General features: G+C 30.3%; 3 protein-coding genes across 3 annotated transcripts; 1 reads left to right on the top strand and 2 right to left on the bottom strand.

Annotated features, from left to right (window-relative positions):
- Positions 1-2,505: 2,505 nt before the first annotated feature.
- LOC112783182 (multiple C2 domain and transmembrane region protein 16) lies at positions 2,506-6,133 on the bottom strand. The gene has a single exon (XM_025825991.3). It carries the CDS (start codon positions 5,778-5,780, stop codon positions 2,721-2,723), a length of 3,060 nt encoding a protein of 1,019 aa, XP_025681776.1. The 5' UTR covers positions 5,781-6,133; the 3' UTR covers positions 2,506-2,720.
- Positions 6,134-17,856: 11,723 nt separating this feature from the next.
- On the top strand, positions 17,857-19,928 carry LOC112786644 (uncharacterized). The gene is made up of 4 exons (XM_025830009.2): positions 17,857-18,390; positions 18,887-19,105; positions 19,193-19,282; positions 19,503-19,928. Exons 1-4 carry the CDS (start codon positions 17,920-17,922, stop codon positions 19,752-19,754), a joined length of 1,032 nt encoding a protein of 343 aa, XP_025685794.1. The 5' UTR covers positions 17,857-17,919; the 3' UTR covers positions 19,755-19,928.
- A 120-nt stretch (positions 19,929-20,048) lies between these two features.
- LOC112784614 (blue copper protein 1a-like) lies at positions 20,049-21,419 on the bottom strand. The gene is made up of 2 exons (XM_025827884.2): positions 21,142-21,419; positions 20,049-20,621 (listed from the first exon to the last, which is right to left on the bottom strand). The coding sequence occupies exons 1-2, from the start codon at positions 21,308-21,310 to the stop codon at positions 20,308-20,310; spliced, it is 483 nt and encodes a 160-aa protein (XP_025683669.1). The 5' UTR covers positions 21,311-21,419; the 3' UTR covers positions 20,049-20,307.
- Positions 21,420-21,841: the final 422 nt, after the last annotated feature.

Here is a 21,841-nt window from a genome sequence, read left to right as displayed (position 1 = left end):
ATAAAAATATTTTTACAAATTAAATATTAAAAATAATAAATTTTATTCAAATTGATAAACAGCCTCCATATTATTCCATGTTAGTCGTTTTAATTTTAAACAATCTAAAATATTTTAAAAGAAAAGTATAAGTTGACAATAAAAATACTAAATAATGTGAATAATAGATATATCGGATGTTCATTTCATTAGGTGTACGGATTGTTATTTTAATATTGAGATTTAGATGGTTAATTTAAAAATATAATATATTTTTATTTGATTGGTAATTATTCATATTGTTCAAAATGATCATTATTTACCTAACACTCTCCTATTTTAAATTCACGGTGAATCTAAAATATGTTACTGAATTATCTTTCTAGTTCTAATGTATAATTTTAACACGTTAATATAATAATTAAAAATTATTAAATAATTTAATAAATTTAATTAAATTATCATAAAATTAACTACACTAAATTTTTACCAAAACTGCAAGTGACAGTTGTGCCGACAAATCTGAATTCTTAGCGAAGCTGAGTCAATGATATGGTTTCATGACTTATGAGGTATACCACATGCACGCATGTCCTCCATTAATTGGATATTTAGTTAAGTGCACAAGTGGGGATGCTGCAAAACCCCACCTCATCTTATCTTAATAGATTATGGGATTCGAATTTTTTTAATATTCTATATTAGCTATCTATATTTTGATTTACATAAAGTAATTTTATTATTGGTTTAAATAATAAAAAAATAAATTATAATTAGAGTAAAGTATATTTTTTGTCATTGAAGTTTGACAAAAGTTTTAAAAATACCCATAAGTTTTTATTTTGTTTTAATTTTGTCCTAAAAATTTTCGATTTGCATCAAATATACCCCGAACGGCTAATTTTTCAAAAAATTTAAGACTAATTCAACAATAATTTTATAAGAACAACCCTCAACACAAACAAATCAAGCATAGTTTTCATACATTATTGTTAGATTGGTCTTATTTTTTTTGAAAATTTAGTTGTTAAGGGTATATTTGATGCAAATCAAAAATTTCTAAGACAAAATTATAACAAAATAAAACTTAAAAGTATTTTTAAAATTTTTACTAAACTTTAAAGACAAAAAATATACTTTACCCTTATAATTATTTATCGATGAGGTCTTAATGAGAATAAACTAATACTAATCTATTTTATGTGGTAGTAATGATCGTTGCCAGTGTCACATATTTGTAATTGTAGAAGCCATTGTTGTCAACAGGAAAGATTAATTTGACCATCAAATAAAAATTGAGAAATTAATTTAATTGTTATCTGTTAAAATAAATATAAAATCATAATATGAAATATGCTCACATCAATGATTTGACATGTTGACTAAGGGCTAAGAGTGCAATACACGTTATTCTGTTTATAGTGTGTGAACACTAGTTAATATGCTTATCAAATTTATAATTTACTAGTGTATTAATAGGTCTTAGCGTGCTTATTAATATACTTTTTTTTATAAATTAAATATGTATAATAATAAATATAAATTTAATTAAGATGGTAAATATTTAACATTCCAAATAAAAAAGATTTGGATTCAAATATTCAAAATAGTAAAATTATTGATATTTCAAAACTTAAAAAAGTTTTTGTTCCAAATGTTGGAAATAGCTTTTTTTTTCTTTCTTTTTATTTTTTTTTTCTTGTTGACATTGGTTTTAGAGTTCTTGGGTTTGCCGAGATGTGAAGCTGAATAAGTGGATCAAAAATTTTTTTTTTGGTAAAATGTTGGAAATGGCTTTTTTTCGTTCTTTTTTATATTTTTGTCTACATTTTTTTTCCCTTCTTATTGGTTTTAGAGTTCTTGGGTTTGCCTAGATGTGAAGCTGTATAAGTGGATCAAATTTTTTGGTTGCCCATAATATTTTTCAACTCAATAGGTCAATGATTAATTTCTCGTAAATCGGAGTTTCATTTAAAGATTTATCGCTATCTAATGAGTCACTGCATGCACAAGGCGAGATTCGAATCTCCGACACTTACTTAAGCAGACAAGTAAACTAACCACTCGACCAACCCAAGTTAGTTAATAAATGGACCAGTTTATCACAATAAGGATACACTACACCTTGGACCCAAAATTAGAGTGATGACCAAAAACTATAAACGATGGACCAAATTTGGAATCCAAAATGTAGTGATTAACTTTAACTCCGAATAGTGTTGTATCCCGGTCCTTAGTTTGTCATTTTGGGCCTTTGGCCTATCATAATGTATTATAAAACATTAGGCTAATCGTCAATTTAGTGATTGCTTGCCAAATGCCAACTTAATTTTTCTTGTCCTTCCTTTATTTTTCTTTTCATTAAAAAATCCAGAATACAACCCCTTACAATTCAACCAAAATCTCTTTTTACCATTTTTTACTCCTACGGAGTTGATTAATGGAGGACAACATGATTAAAAGGGTTGCGAGCACTAAGCAACTTAATGAGAGAGTTCAATAGAATAATCATGAATGATTTACAAATGATCGAGAATCTATGATCTATATTATTTATTGTAGTTTCATTGTTTCACTTCATTACACTCAGTCATAAGCCCATTAAAAAGCCGGAATGAAAAACGCAAAAAGACCACATTATCACATGCGATGAGTATTTATAATTTTATATAACTTACTAGTGGCTATCCTTTCAAATTAAAGTGTAAATACATACATAACCTAAAGCGAAAGTAAAATTCTTACATGATTCTATCTGACAAAGATGGAAGCCTCCGAAAGAAGTTCAACGCCGGAGAAGGAGACCTATCACGGAAGATAGGGTGCCGAAGATAGTAGAACCCAGCCGCCATCGCCACCATCTTCGACGGCACCAAGTACAGTATCAACGCCACAACCAAGCACAACAAAACAAACATCCCCGTGGCACGTGGATCACGCCACGTCACCAGCGCCTGCACGCGCTCTCCTTGCGTGGCAAAATCTCCTAGCACAGTTTGCACGCGCGCCCCAAGCGTACGCAACTTATCATACCTCGCTCGCACCATCTCCGATGAACCACTGCTTGGCACAGCATCAAACTCTTCATCCAGCTCCTCTCTATCCACCACCTCAGCAAGCGAAATTTTGGGATCAAAATGTGGAAGTGGGTCACGCGAACGAAACCTGTAGTTCCATGCACCAATCACGAAGACGTAGAACAAAAATGTTGGAATGATCAGATCTGGAAACCACACTAGCATAACTAAAAGCGCGTGAACAAGGATCGTGGCCGTTGGATTCTTCCATCCACGTGTATCGTCAATCCACCGTACGATATCGATGACTCCGGCGACCACGTTAATTATCCTATACCAATTCGCACGCACTTTTCTCATGCTGAAGTTGTGAGAATCGGCATCCAGCATGTAGTAGACAACTTCCTTTCTCAGCGGCGGCTCCGATCTCGACAAGTGCATCGCCACCATTTTCACCGCCGTGTTCCGCAGCACTTCCTGTTGCACCACCCCCAATGGCTTTATGTGGTGCATTAGTGGCAGCATCGGTTGTGAGTACACGTGGAGAAAATCTAGCCGCTGAGTCGTTCGAATGAACCTAATTGCTATCTCTATTTCACCCATCTTCTTCAAACCAGCATGTGTCAGGACTAGTAGCGGGTACGTATTTCTGTACACACGACCCGTTTGGAGCGTAGAAATACGGATACGTACCTTTCCTATACGGAAATCGGGTCTAGTAGATTCTTTAGGACTGTCCACTTCGAATACACCCCAACTATCGAATACTCCAATGGTTAAAACTGTGCAAGGATCGTATACCTTCCACGTGTACTGCTCATTCCACTTTGGCTCTAATGTATCAGATACAGTTCGTGTACGTACCCATTTGTTGCCGTATTTGGCTACGCAGTATCCATCTGTTGAGCTTTTACCGTTCACCGTCTTCATCGGTATCAAGTTCTTGCAACCGATTATTCCAAGCTCAACTGTGCCAACTGCTGGCTTCCAAAGTTGCCTCGCCGTTGGGCGAAAATCGCTACACACGTGAGCTGACTCATCCATCACGTGATACCCTCCGTCAAAGCACAAGCGTAAGTGGACTCTGCCTTTGTAAGAACTCTTTTCCTCGTTTGGATCTTCGAATGTGAACCAACGCGACGCGACGTTCCGGTCATCCACTCTCCTTTCAATTGAGGCCAGTGGTATCATAAGAATTCCCATTGTCACCGGCGCTTTGGGTTGCCGGATTTCCAAAGTGAAAACGAGGTCTCCACTAACAGGCTCTGCCGCTACAAAGAGTAAATCTTCATTCCACAAAGCGGTGCCGTTTCGAGCAACGGAAGCCTTTGACTTCAGCACCTGAAATCCAAGTTGAGCTTTAACTTGAAACGAAACCTCCTTTGACGACGTTAACGGCATGATATCTTGAGCTTCAAGAACAGTGGCTCGTAAGTACCACAGCTTCGGTGACTGATACACCTTGGCTCTAGAGTTAACGTGGCCATGTGTGTCACTTTTCCACGCGTCCGCAAATGATTCGTCAGCTTGTGTGCCGAGCCACGTGGCAAGCATGAGATCACCGTGTTGGGCTCCACCTCCTTCTAGCCTGTACCACTGTGGGGCCAAAGGGCTATCCGGTGGGTCCCTCACAGGAATTTCTGTTACGTCAAAGCATACTCCACCAAGCAAGCTTCGACCGTCAGAAATAGCGGGGTCCCACACGGAGACCTCAAGAATGGGGGAAGAATCTGGTGCGTCGCGGCTGAAAGCGAAAGCCTGGTTCCACTCGAATAACGTGGTCTTGCGAGCTGGTCTGGACATGACTTGGTTACCGGAAACCGCTATCTTCACCACCGGGTTACCGTTGGTAGGCAAGTACCTCGCCTTCACCACATGAACAAAGAGGTAGTGCATCTTCTCCACGAGATCAAACGTGGACCGTTCGATCAAAACACTATCGGAAGAAGAAGCTTCCGATGTAAAGCTTGCCGTTGACGCAACCCTTCTTATTGGCTGTGGAGCGTTCATCCCACTGAATCGTACCTCAGAACTCGACCTTGACACCGACGCCGCCATAACATCAACGTTTAAAGGAGGCTGCGCAGGTATTTCTGGTACTCCCGGATCCACCTGATCCACGCTTCCATTTGGTTCAGGTTCTTCATGCACCGACTCAGGTGGCTTTTCAACTTCTGGATCTGCTTTTTCTTCTGCGTTACCGTTTTCAGTTGTCTCTTCTTTAGCCTCGTCACATTCCGGCTTCGCGTCAGCCTCTACCTTCGGTTGTTCTTCAACTTTCTCAGGCTCAGCCGGTGGTTTTGTCTCTGATTCCTGCGATGGCGGCGGCGGTGGCAGTGGTGGCTCTTTCTGCTCCGGTGGAAGTTGAGGCGGTACCTCCTCGTCTACGTAGTAAATCTTCAAGCCAATTTCGCCTTGGATCATGCTGAGTAAGTACTTCTTCTCGAGCGCGTAATATATGAGAGCCTCTTCGCCTTTTTTCACGAACTGCGTAGAACTAAGCTTTAAACGTCCCAAAGAGTTGTTCCTCCGGGTAGGGCCGTGGTTCTTGTCGTGGTAGACGTCGAGTTCGAGAACGTCGCCGAAAATGTCAGAAGGCGTGCCGACGTTAAACGACAGCGTTTCGTTCCAGACAGGGTTGAGGTCGCGAAGCACGGTGTGCGTCTTCCTCCGCTGGCCATAGAAATCGATAACGACGTAGGGGCTGGAAGTTCCGTGGCCATCCTTGGGCAAGAGGTTGCGAGCATCTACAACTTCCACAATGAGTTTCCGAACGGTTCCCATTCTTGCATGTGGCTTCTAATGATTTATTTGTGTTTGTACTAATTTAAGCTGAAGCAATTATTATCATGGCAATGGTGTTGCTGTGTTTGGGAATTCTGGGAGAGAAGAAGGAAGAACGGTCTCAGCGAAGGTATTCCCCTTATATCATTTGAGAAACACTGTGACAATGAGCAGTTAAGCTGGTCAGTGATTATACTTCTATAATATGAAACTATTCTATACTATTTCTTTCTTTCTTTCTTTTTTTTGCTTATTAATGTTATCTATTCGATTTTTATGCAAAGAAAATATTGAGTAAATAAGAGTTGAGAAAGCAAAGAATAAAAATAATACAAAATCCAAGGTATATATTCTTTAAATTTTCTGGCTGAACTTAGCTGTTTTTTTTTTTTTTTTTTTTTTTAAAGAATATATGATGATAATTAAATTGGTTTTGTTTGATATCATCTTTCCACTTTTTGAAATTAAGAATAAAATTATTATTCCTATTGATTTGTTATTTTGTTGTGGTCATCTTCAATTTTTTTTAAAAAATAGAAAGGTTATTAAAATTTATTATTTTTTGTCATGAGTTAGTTATTAATATTTAAAATAATAGGATAAAATATATTGTTGAATTACTAGATTAAAGAAATTAGACTAAAGAAATTGAGTTGGTGACTGAGTGATGATAAAAAATAATAAATTCTAATGGTACCTAATAAATTTCAAAAAATATTTATGCATCAAATCAAATTTATTTTATTTGTATAATTATTTTTTAAGATAATAATGTCACAATCAATTTATATTTAAATACTCTAATTTAAATTTAAAATGGTTTTATAAAAAACTATTTTAAGTAATATAATTATAAAAATGAGTATATAAAATGGAAAAATTTTTAAGTGCAGTGTTTTAATAATTTTTAATCATTAATTTTAATTATAAAAATATATATAATTAAAATTAACGGTTAAAATTTATTAAAATAATAATGTACCGTATATTTAAAAACTTTTTTTATGAAATGATTGTTTTTATTATTATTTAATATATGATGATTGAAGTTAACCCAAAAAAATGCTTTTTTTTTTGTGACCAAAAAAATGCTTTTGTTTATATACATAAGTTTTAAATTATTATTTTTATATTACTTACAGTTAGTTATTTTTAACCAGAAAAAAAAATATTTTCTTTAATAATTCCCACACGTGCTCGTAGAGTTCTTTTTCCCCTTTTATCTTCAACTTAATCTCATAAGAAAAATATTTTGAAATCTTCTCTTTTTCAGGCAAAGCTTATGGCACTTAAAATTTACCTATTGCTTTGTTTGAGTTAATAAAATATATTTTAACTAGAATCAATCAAGAAAAAAGGATTACATAAATAACTATAGTCAATAACCAGATTAAGAAAAGCAGGAGTGGAAGTCTTAGCTGTGTTGTTTGAAAAAGATGTGTGGTATGGAAGCCAGAAGTGATGATGAGGGGTATAAGAAAATAATGCATATATAATAAGGTGTATGTGGTGCTTAACTTGATATGCAAGCACCTTTAGACCTTTGCAGCTTTGTGTGTCTGTCTGTCCAATTGCACCATAATTTTCTTTTGCTTTGCATATTAGGTTAATTAATATATATATATATGGTTTCCCTTTCTCTCTTTTTATTTGTATTCTTAGTAGGGAAGATTCTTTGTCAAACTAGGCCTTTGCTTTTTGGCCGTCCCTTGAATTAAAGGTTCTATATAAATTAAGAAGACGAGCGAGAAAGAAGGGCATGGCAAGCCTTTTTCTTTTCCTTCCAACATAAATGGCTTTTGTGTCACCGACTCATCATCAAAGGTTCTTGTCCGTGTGAATACATGTTTAGATATGAATGATAATTGGAATTTTTTGACGAAAAATATGACACTAGCTCTAGCTGCAGCTTTTCACACGTTTCAAGGTTCTAGGGATAATTACGATCGGAACATATTAATCAATGTTATCAAATTGGTCCTTAGATTGAAATATTATTATTATTCTTTAGAAATATATTATTATTTAATTCTTATCCTCGATCGTCATTAGTTCTAGGAAGTTGTCATTACAATTTTTTGTCTCCAAAGTTGTGCAGTTTTCGTTCTTTTACAATTTGGACTGTTGCCTTCAGCGCATCTTGAACAGCTTAATTACTCTTTATTTGTTGGACTGGGTACTTATATGTTACCAACAGTGTATCTGCCAACTTCTGCTAACTCTTATTTATAATTGTATTTTATGGAAGTGTGTTCGTGGATGTGTCTAATAAAAATGTCTTTTTTATAGCTGTGTTTAATAGAAGTGTCTTTATAAATATATTTTCTGGATGTGTCTCTTTATATATGTATTTAAAATATATTAATTATTAGACATATCCACGAACACACCTCCATAAAACACAATTATAAATAAGAATTGGTAAAAGTTGACAGATAATATGTTGGTACCCTATACTTTTCCTATTCACAGGATTATTGAATTTAATTCTCAACTTTCACACTTTTAAATGATAAAAGCATTTGGTTCATTCTTGTTCAATTCAACTAAACCTTGGGTGGTGTGACATTTAACTCTAGTCTCCACTCTCCAGGGTTCTAATCTTTCGTTAATGTTCTTCATATATACTTAGCATTAAATGTATTTGAACATGTAAATAAATCATTGGATATGTTTGTTTGGAAGAAAATGTTTCAAATTTTAAAAATAAGTACTGCCGTATTTGAATAAAAAAATGGTGAAAACTCATGTGTCAGTCGATTTCATATGAAGTTGATACTTAAAAGTCGTTAGATGATTTGACTGATTTGACTAAACTTTTATCTAACAGCTTTCACCTGAGTTTTCACCAAACAAAATAGTGATCAAGTATATCTAAATATGAATTTCATTACATGTGAATTTCATTTACTTTCTCACTATACAACTGAGCTTCATCGTATGAAATCAAGTTAGATTCAATAGACGCTTTGAAAATTGAATAATGTAAGAGTATATACCTATCCCTAAACTCTTCAACAATGGAAAAACATAAGAGAATATAACTAATCCCAAACGCTTCAACAATTGAAAATGGTAAGGGAATAAAACTGCACCAAAATCCAATAGATGTCTCCACAACAAAAGAGCACAGCAAAATATGAATGCTTGTAGTGATGTGCTTTTCTCGTTCCCTTGGTTTGTTCTTCTTCCCTCATCTATGTGCCGTTTGTGCAAAACCATCATCTCATCATCATCAAGTTCAGGTTCAGGCTCTGGCTCGGGCTCAGGCTTAGGCTCGAGATGAATTGAATTTTCAACTTCCGTTACCGACATGGTGTCTTGTTCCAACGGCACATCGTCCGCTGTGGCTGATTCGTCTTCGATTTTGTAGGAGAGTTTCAAACCAATGTGGCCTTTCATATTCTTGAAAATGGACCTCTTGAGAGGGTAATATCTCAAAACTTCCTCGCCTCTCTCCACGAAATGCTTCAAGTCCAAGCAAACTTCACCAAGGTCGCCACTCCGCCGGGTTGGGCCATGGCTCTTGTCATGCTTCACCTTCACGCACATTCCAGTGTAGTTAGTGGAGGCACTGTCACTGCTAATTTAACTTGCCTTATTTAGCATTCATTCATGCCACAATTAATGAATGCTAAATAAAGCAAGTTTTCATTGTTGTCTTTCTAGCATTACCCATTTATTTAATATTAAAACAAGCTTTCATGTGAATTAAGCCCAATCAAAATAATAAAATTTGAGTGAGAGTAATATTTGTTGATATCCTAAATAAAAAGATGAATTCTATTCTATTAACAAAAATAATAAAAAAAATTTAAAAATTAACTATAATATAAATCAACTAAATCAATTCTCTTTTTTTTTTAAATTAAAAAATTAAAATAATAAAAAAATTTATAATCGACTTATTTTCCAACTAATTAACTATAATTAGCTTTACTTCTAGCAGAACTGATATAATAATTAAGACATAGTAACACTTCTATATATTAATTCCGTTTGCACGAGAATATTAAATACTCATCATTTGATATGAAAATAAAAATGCAAAAATTGTAGGAATAATTTTTTCTTAGGAATAAGTTATTTTGAGAATTAGATTTTAAAGTAGTTTCAAACAAATATGAGAATAATTTCTCTCTATTGATAACCTTCAGGCATAAATTAGAATTTTTCTAAACAAATACGCACTTAAAACATTCAATTAAAGATTTTTTAAAAACAAATTTGGAATACACATGAGAATGTTATCTGAATATTTGGGAAGTACTTTTGTCCCACTAATAAAATTTTCTGCTTGTGAGTTGTGACTTGTGACTGACCTTGAGGCTGATAACATCATTCCGCGGTCGGTTGTTGAGTCTAAAAAATTTAACAGTATTGTTGTTGGGTAAAGGTGGTTCTATCTCAAACGACAACGTTTCATTCCAGACCGGGTTCAGATCACGAACCTTGGTCTGGGTCTTGTATTCCTGGGATCCAAATCTAACCACTACGTAGGGACTAGAGCTACCAAAACCGTCCTTGGGCATAAGGTTTCTAGCGTCCAAAATTTCCACCCTCAGTTTTCCAGTTGTAACCATTTTGTGGTTTTTCACTTTTTCACTTTTTCTTCTTTTTGAATTTAAGGGAACCACTTATATTTAACTTATGGAACCATGCATGCATGCTTGAAGATATGTATTTATTGGGCAATTATTATATTTGCATGCCCTTATTTTTGTAATAATTTTTTACCATTAAATAGGTAGAATACATCAATTACAAGTATATATATTTGAATATATAAAATTGAGTGAAAATTTTGATAATGAGACGCACTCTCATGCGAGTTTTTTAATCATTTTCTTCCTATATATATTTTAAAAAAAATCAGTCCTAAAATAAAATAAAATTAAAGAGAATATAATCAATTAGAAAAATTTTATATATTTTAAAAAAATTCAGTCCTAGAATAAAAGTAAAAAATGAGAATGTAATCGATTAGAAATTTTAATTATAAAAAATCAATTAAGGGATGTTACTACTACACCCACGCCGATTACTATTGTTAATATTGATTGGGATTTATCAATAACAGCCGCGATCTTTCACGGAGCACGAATGATATGTGTTTTAAATGTCGGTTATACGAAGAGTTAAAGTATTATTTAAAAGTTATTAGTTTATTTTTTTAGAATGTTCAATTTAGTTTGATATATTTTAATTTTATTTATTTAGTTACTAAATTAGAATTTATGTTTATGAATTTAGAATTTTTCTTTATTTTAACCTAATAAAAATGTTATAAATATCTCAAAAATTATTGTAGATGATATTCAAAAATTAGAGGTGTGAGATATTTTTTTTTGGTTTCGTGATAAAATTATGATATGGACAATTAAAGTTGAGTGAGTTCCTCTCTTGTTGTGTCAAGAAATTACGTCGAAAATAGAGTTATATGAAGATTTCAAGTATTATTTAAAAGTTATTAGTTTATATTTTTAGAATGTTCAATTTAGTTTGATATATTTTGATTTTTGTTTATTTAGTTATAAATTGAATTTTATGCTTATAGGCTCATAATTTTCTTTATTTTAACTTAATAAGAGGTTATAAATACCTCATAAACTATTGTAGTAGTTATATTGAGTGATTAGCGATATGAAATCTCCTTTTTTTGGGTTTCGTAATGAAACTATGGTATGGACAAGTGAGGTTAAGTAAGTCTCTCGTATCTCTTGTTTGGGGAATTGAGTAGACGGTTGAATGAGTTCATTCGATTCAATTTCCAAACTATGATATGAACAAGTTAAGTTGAGGAGTCTTTTTCTTGTCGCATCAAAAAATTGAGTAAAAAATAAAATGACTGTTACGGTGGGTAACCAGAGATTAGTGGGCCGGATGGCGTTGGTTGGCCCAAACGTGTGAGGGAGGCGACTATCGAGTGAACCTGAAACTCGGTGTTCCTCCGTTCGACTTGTACGTGTGGAAGAATGGGGGGTGGTACCTGCAAAGACACTCCGATGCCTAAGTTAGCAAGAGTGTGAGCAAGTTAGAGAATATTGGACTTAGTGATACCTGAGGGAAGTCAGGGTATTTATAGTGGTGAGCCAATAACCACCGCTGGAGTAGTGCCACCTTTTTAGGTGGATAACCGTTCCCATATCTTAGGGAGGTTAAGATATGGCTTTATGAGGTGGTTAGAGAGTTTCTAGGGGCAGTTACTCATTCGAATGAGTGTTATCTGCCAGCTAACCTCGTATCCGACTTCTTTGGAGCAGGTCGTGTTCAGCACCGACTTCTTGGGATGAAGGTTGGTACTGGGTTAGGGCCAACCCTTTGGGTTGGGCCTATTTGCTTGGATCCTAGACCTTTATTATTGGGCCAAGGTATGAACAATGGCTATCTTTATATTCAATTTCAATCTATCTGTTTTGTTTTTATTTCAATTTTAATATATCTTTTTATTTAGTTTGAATTCTTATATATCTTCTTGTTTATCCTCTTTTTCTTTATATGACGCATTTTGATTTATGTTTTTTGAATTAGTTCTCTTCTATGTGTCCCTTCAAAAAAAAGCATCAATTCTTATTCTTGTGTATGTAATAAAAAAAATAAAAATGTTATAAATCAGATTTTACTTTATCTTTGTTATAAAAAGAAATAGTTAAGAGGAATAAAGAAGATATAACGTAATCATATGAATAAGATTAAGTGTAAAATATAATGATGTGACATATTATGATACATGTTTAATTTTTAAAATGCTTAATTTTAAAATAAATATTGATGGATAAATTTAAATAAAAGAAAAGAAATTCAAGGTGAAACAGTATTACGAGAATTTGAGTAAAGAAGAAAAAAAAAATTAAAACAGTGAAAAAGAAATAAAGATAAAATAAATCAATACAAATGAGATCAATTAGTAATTATTTTAGAATTTGATGTTAGTTGAAAAGAAATATGAAAAATAATATATAAGCTAATTAAAAAAAATAAATTGTAATATTCAAAAATAATTTTTTACGTTGTTAAAATTTAAATTATGTAATATACATAGGTTAAGGTGTTGACTGAGTAAATATTGGTTGAGTAGTATTTTTGTTTCTAGAATTAATTATTGAAAACAATAGTTTATAAATTTGTTAACACCACTTTAACAAAGGAAATCTATATATATTATGAATATGTATATGTGTATGTATATATAATTCTATTAATGATTAAAATTGTCTATTTGTATTTATGCAACTTAAAATTTTGGAGGAGATTACAACATATTATTAGATAATATTGATAAAAAAGCTAATAACTTGAGATAGTTTAATGCGGGTATTGGGTTTTTCTTATTTACATCGTATTAAAAAAAATTAATTGTTATATATATATATATATATATATATATATATATATATATATATATATATATATATATATATATATATATATATGTATGTGTGTGTGTGTGTGTGTGTATATGTGTGTGTGTGTGTAAAGAAAAATTTGATGGTGATTTTGAATTTATTTTTTTATATTTATTCATTTAAAAAATAATAATATAAGTGTTTATCTTATTTAATTTACAATACTCTTATTTTAGCTATTTTATTTCTAATTATACCATTGCATTATAAATGTTAATTTTTGTTTATCATATATGAATATGTAACATAAATTTGTATTTTTCAATAATTATTGAAAAATATTTAAACAAAAATATAATATAGAATAATAAAATATGAGTAATAATTAGGAGACTTAATTTATCCTTTTGAATAAAAATTTAAATATATTTTATTTTTTTAAATGTTAAAAATAAAAAATAAAAACCTTATTTATTTAAATTAAAAAAATAATAATTAGAAGAATAAATTAAGTCTCTTAATTATTTTTATATAAATTAAATAAATTAATAAAAAATGAACTTTGAAAATACTAATAAAACATAAACTAAATAAATATTTTTCATACATCATACGGATATATACATTAGTTTTTATTAACTAAAATTGTTTTATGACCTTGATATTGTAAATAATCTTTACTGTTATATACTTACATTGCTTGGTTGAGTTAGCTGAATGCATCGCTCAAATTTAGAAATGTTTCTTGAACCACAAAAAAAAATTTTTTTTCCTTCCTTTTCTTTCAACAATTTGATTTTTTTTTTCTTGACTCCTTGTTCTCTTTCCATTGTTCTTTTTCTTTTTCTATTATAAAAGTGGTTCCAAGTATCTAACCTACTTTTATAGTTTATCTATCTAAACTTCTTTTAAACATTGAAATGGGGAAAATTCAAAATCTAACACAGTAATTATTGGAATATTTGTTTATATATATATATATCCTTTAGTTAACAAATTTTTCGGTGTATTATATTTGTCGATCATACTAAATATACACTAAAATTAATTACTAATATAAAATACATATAAAAATATAAAATAATATATATTAAAAATAAATTAATAACATATGTATTTATCATAAAAAAATTTAATAATTAATAAATAAATACATAATATTGTTGTATTTGTGTATATTCTTTATTAAAAAAATGACACTCTTCTCACTTAAATGTCTAAATAAGAATTGAAAAAATATATATATATTTTTTCTCCTTTTAAATCAAAATAATTTTCAGAAACTTTTTTTTTACATTGTCAAAATCCAACTTTGTGTCACCAGAAAAATCTTGGGCTAATTCTATGATAAAAAAATTTTTACGTAAAAAAGAGCGTATAATTTATTTTAAAAAAGTAATAAAAATAAAATACACATTCTATATATTCTATATAAGTATTTAACTATTTCTCTTCACAGTAAAATGCACCAAAACCTTGACCCTTTACGATGTAGACGTGCGTGCGGTCCAGGCACGGCATGCTTCTGCAGGCTGCTGCTCTATCACCAAGGTTGGAGATGCATGCATGTGAACACCCTATAATCTATAATCAGCCGTAACTTGATTTTAATTAATATATATTATAAAAAAATATATAATATTAATTTATTATTAATAATAATTAATTATTATATTTTAAACACATATATAAAAAGATATATCTAAAAAATATATATATAAAAATATTTTTATTAAACACTATGATAAAAAAGATATTTTTATTAGATACATTTATAAAAACACTTCTATTAAATACAGTCATAAATAAGAGTTGGTAGAAATTAACAGAAATGTTATTAGCAGAATTAATATATTATATATATTTTTTATAATTTAGATTAACAGTTAAAATAACTAGAATATCGATATTTTTGATACATTTAAAATTCTTCCTAATCTATATATAATGTTGTAACGTCTAAGTTCTAACTTTTAATTAGAGGTGTTTATGAATAAATTCGATCCTAAAAATTTACTGGATCTATTTTGATTCGATTTAATAGTGATATAAAATAAATTGGGTTAAATCGAGTCTATCTGATATATAATTAATATATATAAATTTATAAAAATTTTATATATTAAAGTAAAAAAATTTTATTTTAAAAAATTAAATTTAATAAATATTACATCATATTTATATTAAATAAATTATTTAAAAAAATATCATATAATACAAAAATATTAATTAAAAAATAAAAATATAATATAATATTACTAATTTTATTAACAAATATATATTTTTATTATAAAAAAATTTATCCTAATTCAAAACATAACTCAAACTCGACCCTAAAATATCATCGGATAAAAATAATAAATTCGATACCAATAAAATATATAGAATCCAAGTTGAATTTTACCCCAGACCTTGAACGCCCCTAGTTTCTAACTACATTTATTTTGAAACCCTCATCCTTCGTATTAAAATATCAAAAGTTTGATGAAAAATGAACTGTACGATTGATGCAACTTTTCTCATATATAAAACCATAATTTTCTAGGTTGCATGGCTAATGATGCATCAAAGTATATATCAAAGATAGAAGATTTGTCAGAATAGCATTATATTGTTCAATGGGAAACTCTCAAGGTGGGTTGGGTTTTGGAAAGGAAGAAGTGTGTACTAAAAGCTTACTTGGAAAGCATTGAGAATTATTTGAGCAAAAAATAAAACATCACATGGCACCAAGACCCACCTATACAACCTGCGTTACACATCACCATCAACTCCATTCAGAGCAAAATTTCACTTCATCTTTACCTTTTGGACTTTGAATTCCACCCCAAAAATGTTTTGGAGGGGAGTACACTACTCATGACTCATGACTCCCCCCACTTCCCATTTTTGCTTATGATCCTGCCTTGCCCTTCAAGCAAGAATTGTACTTTTTGGTGACCACAAATAAAATACATAATTTTTAGTTGAGAAAAACACAAAATAGCCCCTAACAATTATCTCAAAAGACAATGAGATCCTTGATAAAAAAAAAATTCAACCCGGTCCCTAACAATTACTTCGAAATGACGAGACCCATGTGTCAAAAAAGTCAATATTATTTTTTTTTGCACAGAAACTAATCAATCCAAAAAAAGATCAGGAGTCGGATTGGGTGCTTTTTTTTTCTTGGGACCTTGTTGCCGGTATTCACTCTTTTTAGTTCTAATCTATTTGCCTTGTCTTTGATTAGTTGCATTTTTGTTTAAGTAACGTTAGGTAACTAATTTTTTTCGATTAATTTTTAAAAAAATTATTTTGTTTATCTTAAATTTAGACTTTAATCATAAATTTTTAACTATAAATCTTAAATTATAAACCTAAACTCTATAGTTGGCTAATTAAAAGTTAGTTTTTTTAATATTTTTTCTCTTTTTTTATTTTCATTATTAATATTTAATGTTTTTAGTATTTTATAAAAAATATGAAGATAATAAAATATTATTTTTATTTTTATTTTTATTTTTTATAAAATTCTAAAATAAAAAATATTGAAATGTAAATAAAAAGACAAAGAAAGTTTTTTTTTGGTTTTAGTCATAAAATTTAAAAATGATATATCTTAATATTTATTGCTAATTTGGTTCTTTAAATGGTAACGTGGTATGCCAAATGCTGATATGTGACAAGTCTTGTTAACATAATTTAGCTTGCCAGTAAGTATTGTAATTTGCCAAGTCAACATTTAGTTAATTAATAAACATCATCATGAGACTTTTAGGGTAAAAAATAGAGGACTTTTTTCATTGCTAATAACCTTTACATATGGGATTTAGAATTTAAGGACGAAGATTAGCATTTCTTATATATGTATTTTATAGAACCAACAAACATTATTGTTAATAACATTTGGCACAAGTATATATCAAATGCTCAAAAAGTATTTTAACAAATGATTTATAAAATTTCTAAAATTAATCATATTATATGAGCACAAAAAAGTTACCGTATAAAAGATATATATTTGGTATTTATCAAAAAATTTAATTATGCTGATGAAAAAAAAATTGATTATTTTATCAGAATTTGGATCTTCTAAATTTTAAATTTGTATTTTAGAGGGTAAAGTGTGATCTTCTACCCTTGAATAGTTTCTCTCTCATATTTATTCTTGCTCCCATCTATAAAATAAATGGTGAGAGATCACACTTTACTCTCTAAAGTGAAATTCAAACTTTAGAGAATCTAAATCCATTTTATCATTACACGTTTGATTATTTTGTTGTAAAATGTTTGTTGATTTAAAACCTAATTTTTTTTGGTTATGGGACATTTTCGTTCTAAAATATGTCCCATGCTACTTTAATGGCTGATTAGTAATACCAACTAGCTTAATTAAATTATTTTATAAAATAAAACAAAAAAAAAAGATAAATAAGTCTCTAACTTTTTAATTCAAAAACATACAAGTCTTTGACTAATTGAAAATATAAAAATGTCTCTAACTTTTTAAAATATAAGACATTTAAGTTTCTCTATGCAAAATATATAAGAACAAATCGATCACTCGAAAAAACTTAAATGTCACGTATTTTAAAAAGTTAAACAAATCAATCACTCCAAAGAACTTAAATATCAAAATGAGTAATATTTTTGTATTTTTAATTAGTCAAAAATTTATTTGTCTTCGAAATAAAAAATCAATGATATTTTTGTCGTTTAATAAAATAGGAACTCATGTTTGTTTAAATAGGAGTCAGTTGTAGTCTCTCCCTAAAATCTCTGTTTCTCTCTGTCTCTCTGATCTCTCTCATATGGCTACCAACATTCTAACCTTCTCAAACCACAATTTGGAGCTTGATTCCAAGAAGATTCAAGACTCTTTGGTGGGTTTGAGGCAACAACTGAATCCATCTTCTCTTGCTGGATTAAGCCAACTTGAAAGGCAACAACTAAGGGAAACCTACAAAGCAGAGTATGGTGAAGACTTAACAAGTCACTTCCAAAGATATTATAATGAAGAAGATGATGGGTTGAAATCATCATCAATGAAATGTTCTTTGTGTGCTTTGTCCTTGTGGATTCTTGACCCACATGAAAGAGATGCAGTTGTAGCCAGAGAAGCTCTTCAACAAGATGAGATCAATTTCAAGGCTCTTGTGGAAATTTTTGTGGGCAGAAAATCAAGTCATGTTCTCCTCATCACACAAGCATATCACAAAAGGTTTAGAAGGCTTTTGGATCAAGACATTATCAATTTGGACCCTCCAAGTCCATTTCAAAAGGTATGCCTCTTTGTTTTGAGTCTTGTGGAGACTACACTCAAATCATTCATGCAAGTTATCCATTGTTCTATTTATAAATCTAAGGAAATGATTTTTTTTTAAAACAAATTTTGTTTGATTATTATTTTATTATTATTTTTAGACATATAATCATTCATGTGTCTAATTTTATCCGTTTAAATTTAAAAAAAAATATTTTGATGATATAATATTAGAATTTCTCAAAAAAAAAATCTTAAGACAAATAAAAATTAGAGATATAATTATTCGTACGTATATTTTTTTCTATTAATTTAACTTTCTGAAAGAAGTAATTTTATGAGAATTATTATAACAATAAAACTACATACAAATATGTCTTAAAAAATTCTATAATATAATATTTAAAAGACAAAATTATTCATAAAAGATTAAAAAATTATTCACTATTAGATAAAATTTTAGTTTTTTTATGGTTACTCGTTGGAGTGATAAATATTTGAGTAAATTATTACAGATTCTGGTGGCATTAGCTGCATCACACAAAGCACATGAAGCAGATGTGAGCCAACATATATCTAAGTGCGATGCAAGGAGGCTTTATGAAACTGGTGAGGGAAGCTTAGGAGCTGCAGATGAAGCTGTTGTTCTTGAAATCCTGAGCAAGAGAAGCATTCCCCAATTGAAGCTAACATTTTCCAGTTACAAACGCATTTATGGCCATGACTACACAAAAGTACTATTAGCTAGCCAACACAATTTCCTACTAATTAAAATTTTATTTAATTGATTATTTGAATTAATTTAATTGGTTTTTTATTAGGCCATCAAGAGGGGAGAGTATGGGCAATTTGGTGAAGCTCTAACTGTGGTTGTTAAATGTATTTATAATCCAGCATGCTATTATGCAAAGGTAACCCCCCTTCTCCCCTGTATCACCTCCATATGTTAATGTTGCGTGTTAGAATCTTATGAAATTAGTCCCACGTTGAAAAAAAAAAAAAAAACTAAAAATTTATAAAATGAGAGACTCATTAATTTAATATCTTTAATATTTTGAGTTGAAAATAGTGTATTTTTATTTTATATTTTCATGGTTGAATTATTTAAAATCTTTAAAATTCTATTGACAGTTACTGCATAGAAGCATGAAAGGGGGAAGAAGAGGCATAGAAACATTGGCACGAACATTGATAAGTAGGGTTGAGGTGGACATGGATGACATCAACAACGTTTTCAAGGAAAAGTACGGCAAGGACCTTACTCATTTTCTTCATGAAGCCATTCCATCTGGTCACTACAGAGATTTTCTAGTTACCTTGGCCACCAGATGTAATAATAATAATAATAATAATAATAATAATAATAAAATTGCTTCTTCTTAAGTATATATATATACACTTCCAAATTTTCCTATATTGAAAACAGCAAAATAATTGGTTTTATATTAAACGAGTTGCTTTTGTAATTAAGTGGCTTGAATTGTAGTGCATGATTGACGAATGCCAGTATATAGTATAATTTTGAAGCACGGACTGATAACTCAATGTTTAATTATATCTATTTTATTAGATAATTATTTATAGAAAAAGTATAAAAAAATAATTGTTAATATATTTTTTAATTTACATTAATAGTATATTAAAATTATATATATGCGTATGTAAAAAACGAATAGATTAATTTAATTTTTTCTTTTGTATATGATTTATTATATTTTATAATAAATATAAAAAATAATAAGATGATTCATTTTATCTGTAATATATATTATAATCAAACTATCTAGTATATATGATAATTAAAAAATAAATCTCATTTAAGATTAAAAACAAAAACAACTAAATAAAAAGCAGTGACATTAAAGCTAGAAGCACATACATCTGAAACCGTTACTTTCCATAACAAGCAACGAAGACGAAGAACCTCAAACTAATCTCAGAAGAATAAAATGGCAGCAATGGCAAGAGTTGCAGCAATGTAGAACGACGACGACGACGGCAAAGAATGAGGAGCACCAGAAGTAGGAGCAGGTGCAGGAGCAGCAGATCCGACATAGATGAGTAGCTTCATCTGACGGTTAACACAGTGGTCGCTCTTTCCACAGATGTACCACTTCCTTCCTTCGGTTTCCAGTGAAATGAAATCATGACCTGAGGAAAATGGCTCTGTGTCGTTTGGGGCGGTGCATGAGTTAAAGAGTGTACCATTCACTTTGAACACATTGTGCTTCTGCTTGTCGTATTTGAACACTGCACAACAAGCGTTAAAAGAGTAAGCTTCCATTATTTAAGCCACCTTATAGTAAGTTTTGTTCCTTTTTATGGACTTAAGTTTTTAGACTAAGTGATTTTATAACATCTTATGATATTAGAATTTTATGTTTAAAAAATTTAAAATTTAATAATTTATATTATTTTTTTATTAATTTTTAAATTTTTAAAATAAATAATTTGATAATAAATTTAATTTAAAAGATTTTTTTAATAAATTTTAATTATTATATCATTATATATAAATATATATTATTTTATTTATTTTTAATTTATATTTTATACGAATATTTTAGAGTGGAAACTCAGATGCAGTCGACTTCACGTAAAGTTGATTACTGAGAACGGTTAGATGATTTGACTGATTTAACTAAATTTTCATATAACGACTCTCAACTATCAACTTCACATGAAGCTGCTATCAACTTCACATGAAGTCGACTGCAGCTGAGTTTTCACCATAATTTATTTAGCACTTGAATTTTTTTAGTAAACATACCGAGGCGGTCACCGACGTGGAAATCTTTATCATGTGCCCACTGTGTGTAATTGAAATAAGGAGACCAGCCCTTGTCATCACCCACGACGTAATCAGTTGCTATACAGACCGACCAAAGCAAAACCATGGAAACAGCAATCAAGGCTAAGCGAGCTGATGATGACGCCATTTAATCTTAATTAATTAAGCTAGATGAAAAAAGAAGCTAATAATAATACGTACTGAAAATTCTCAAACAATGTTTCTTTTAACTATAATAATTAGTGTTCAGAATGATATATAGCTAGCTAGCTACGAGTTTGCATTTTCTGGCTGATCAATATATATAGTATGTGGTATGGTGTCATGGTGATATTAGAATGTTGATGAAGGCGACATTTGATGAAAATTAGAAAATAATATAAGAAAGTGGAGGTACCGGCATAGGGCGGCTTCTTCCGCAACTGAGGGAGGGTGAAAGCAAGTAAGTGTGGAACATTGGTTTAGACGATGGGAAACAATTTTATATTTAATCAAGATGTGAAAAGTTGCAGGCGCTAGAAAATAAGAATGTGCAAATTGGCACATATGAGGAATATAAGGGCTAAAAATTTTTTAAATGGGAGCAAAATGAGTGATATATTTTGACATGATAATTTTTTGTGTTTTTTAAAATTGTGGGAGTACACAAATTGGAGGTTCCGATTTGTGTTAAAAAATG

The sequence above is a fragment of the Arachis hypogaea genome, chromosome 20 (genome assembly GCF_003086295.3).
Source record: "Arachis hypogaea cultivar Tifrunner chromosome 20, arahy.Tifrunner.gnm2.J5K5, whole genome shotgun sequence".
NCBI lineage: Eukaryota > Viridiplantae > Streptophyta > Magnoliopsida > Fabales > Fabaceae > Arachis > Arachis hypogaea.
The sequence above is the reverse complement of the archived record's forward strand: the minus strand, read 5'-3'. Positions and strand labels throughout refer to the sequence as shown.

What these genes read in the sequence shown, in the direction of transcription:
- LOC112786644 (XM_025830009.2), top strand. Translation starts at nt 17,920, where the DNA reads ATGGCTACCAACATTCTAACCTTCTCAAACCACAATTTGGAGCTTGAT. An exon ending in CTCCAAGTCCATTTCAAAAG is followed by an intron (nt 18,391 to 18,886) that starts GTATGCCTCTTT and finishes AAATTATTACAG; the next exon opens with ATTCTGGTGGCATTAGCTGC. An exon ending in CAGCATGCTATTATGCAAAG is followed by an intron (nt 19,283 to 19,502) that starts GTAACCCCCCTT and finishes TTCTATTGACAG; the next exon opens with TTACTGCATAGAAGCATGAA.
- LOC112784614 (XM_025827884.2), bottom strand. Translation starts at nt 21,310, where the DNA reads ATGGCGTCATCATCAGCTCGCTTAGCCTTGATTGCTGTTTCCATGGTT. An exon ending in CCACGTCGGTGACCGCCTCG is followed by an intron (nt 20,622 to 21,141) that starts GTATGTTTACTA and finishes CTTGTTGTGCAG; the next exon opens with TGTTCAAATACGACAAGCAG.
- LOC112783182 (XM_025825991.3), bottom strand. Translation starts at nt 5,780, where the DNA reads ATGGGAACCGTTCGGAAACTCATTGTGGAAGTTGTAGATGCTCGCAAC.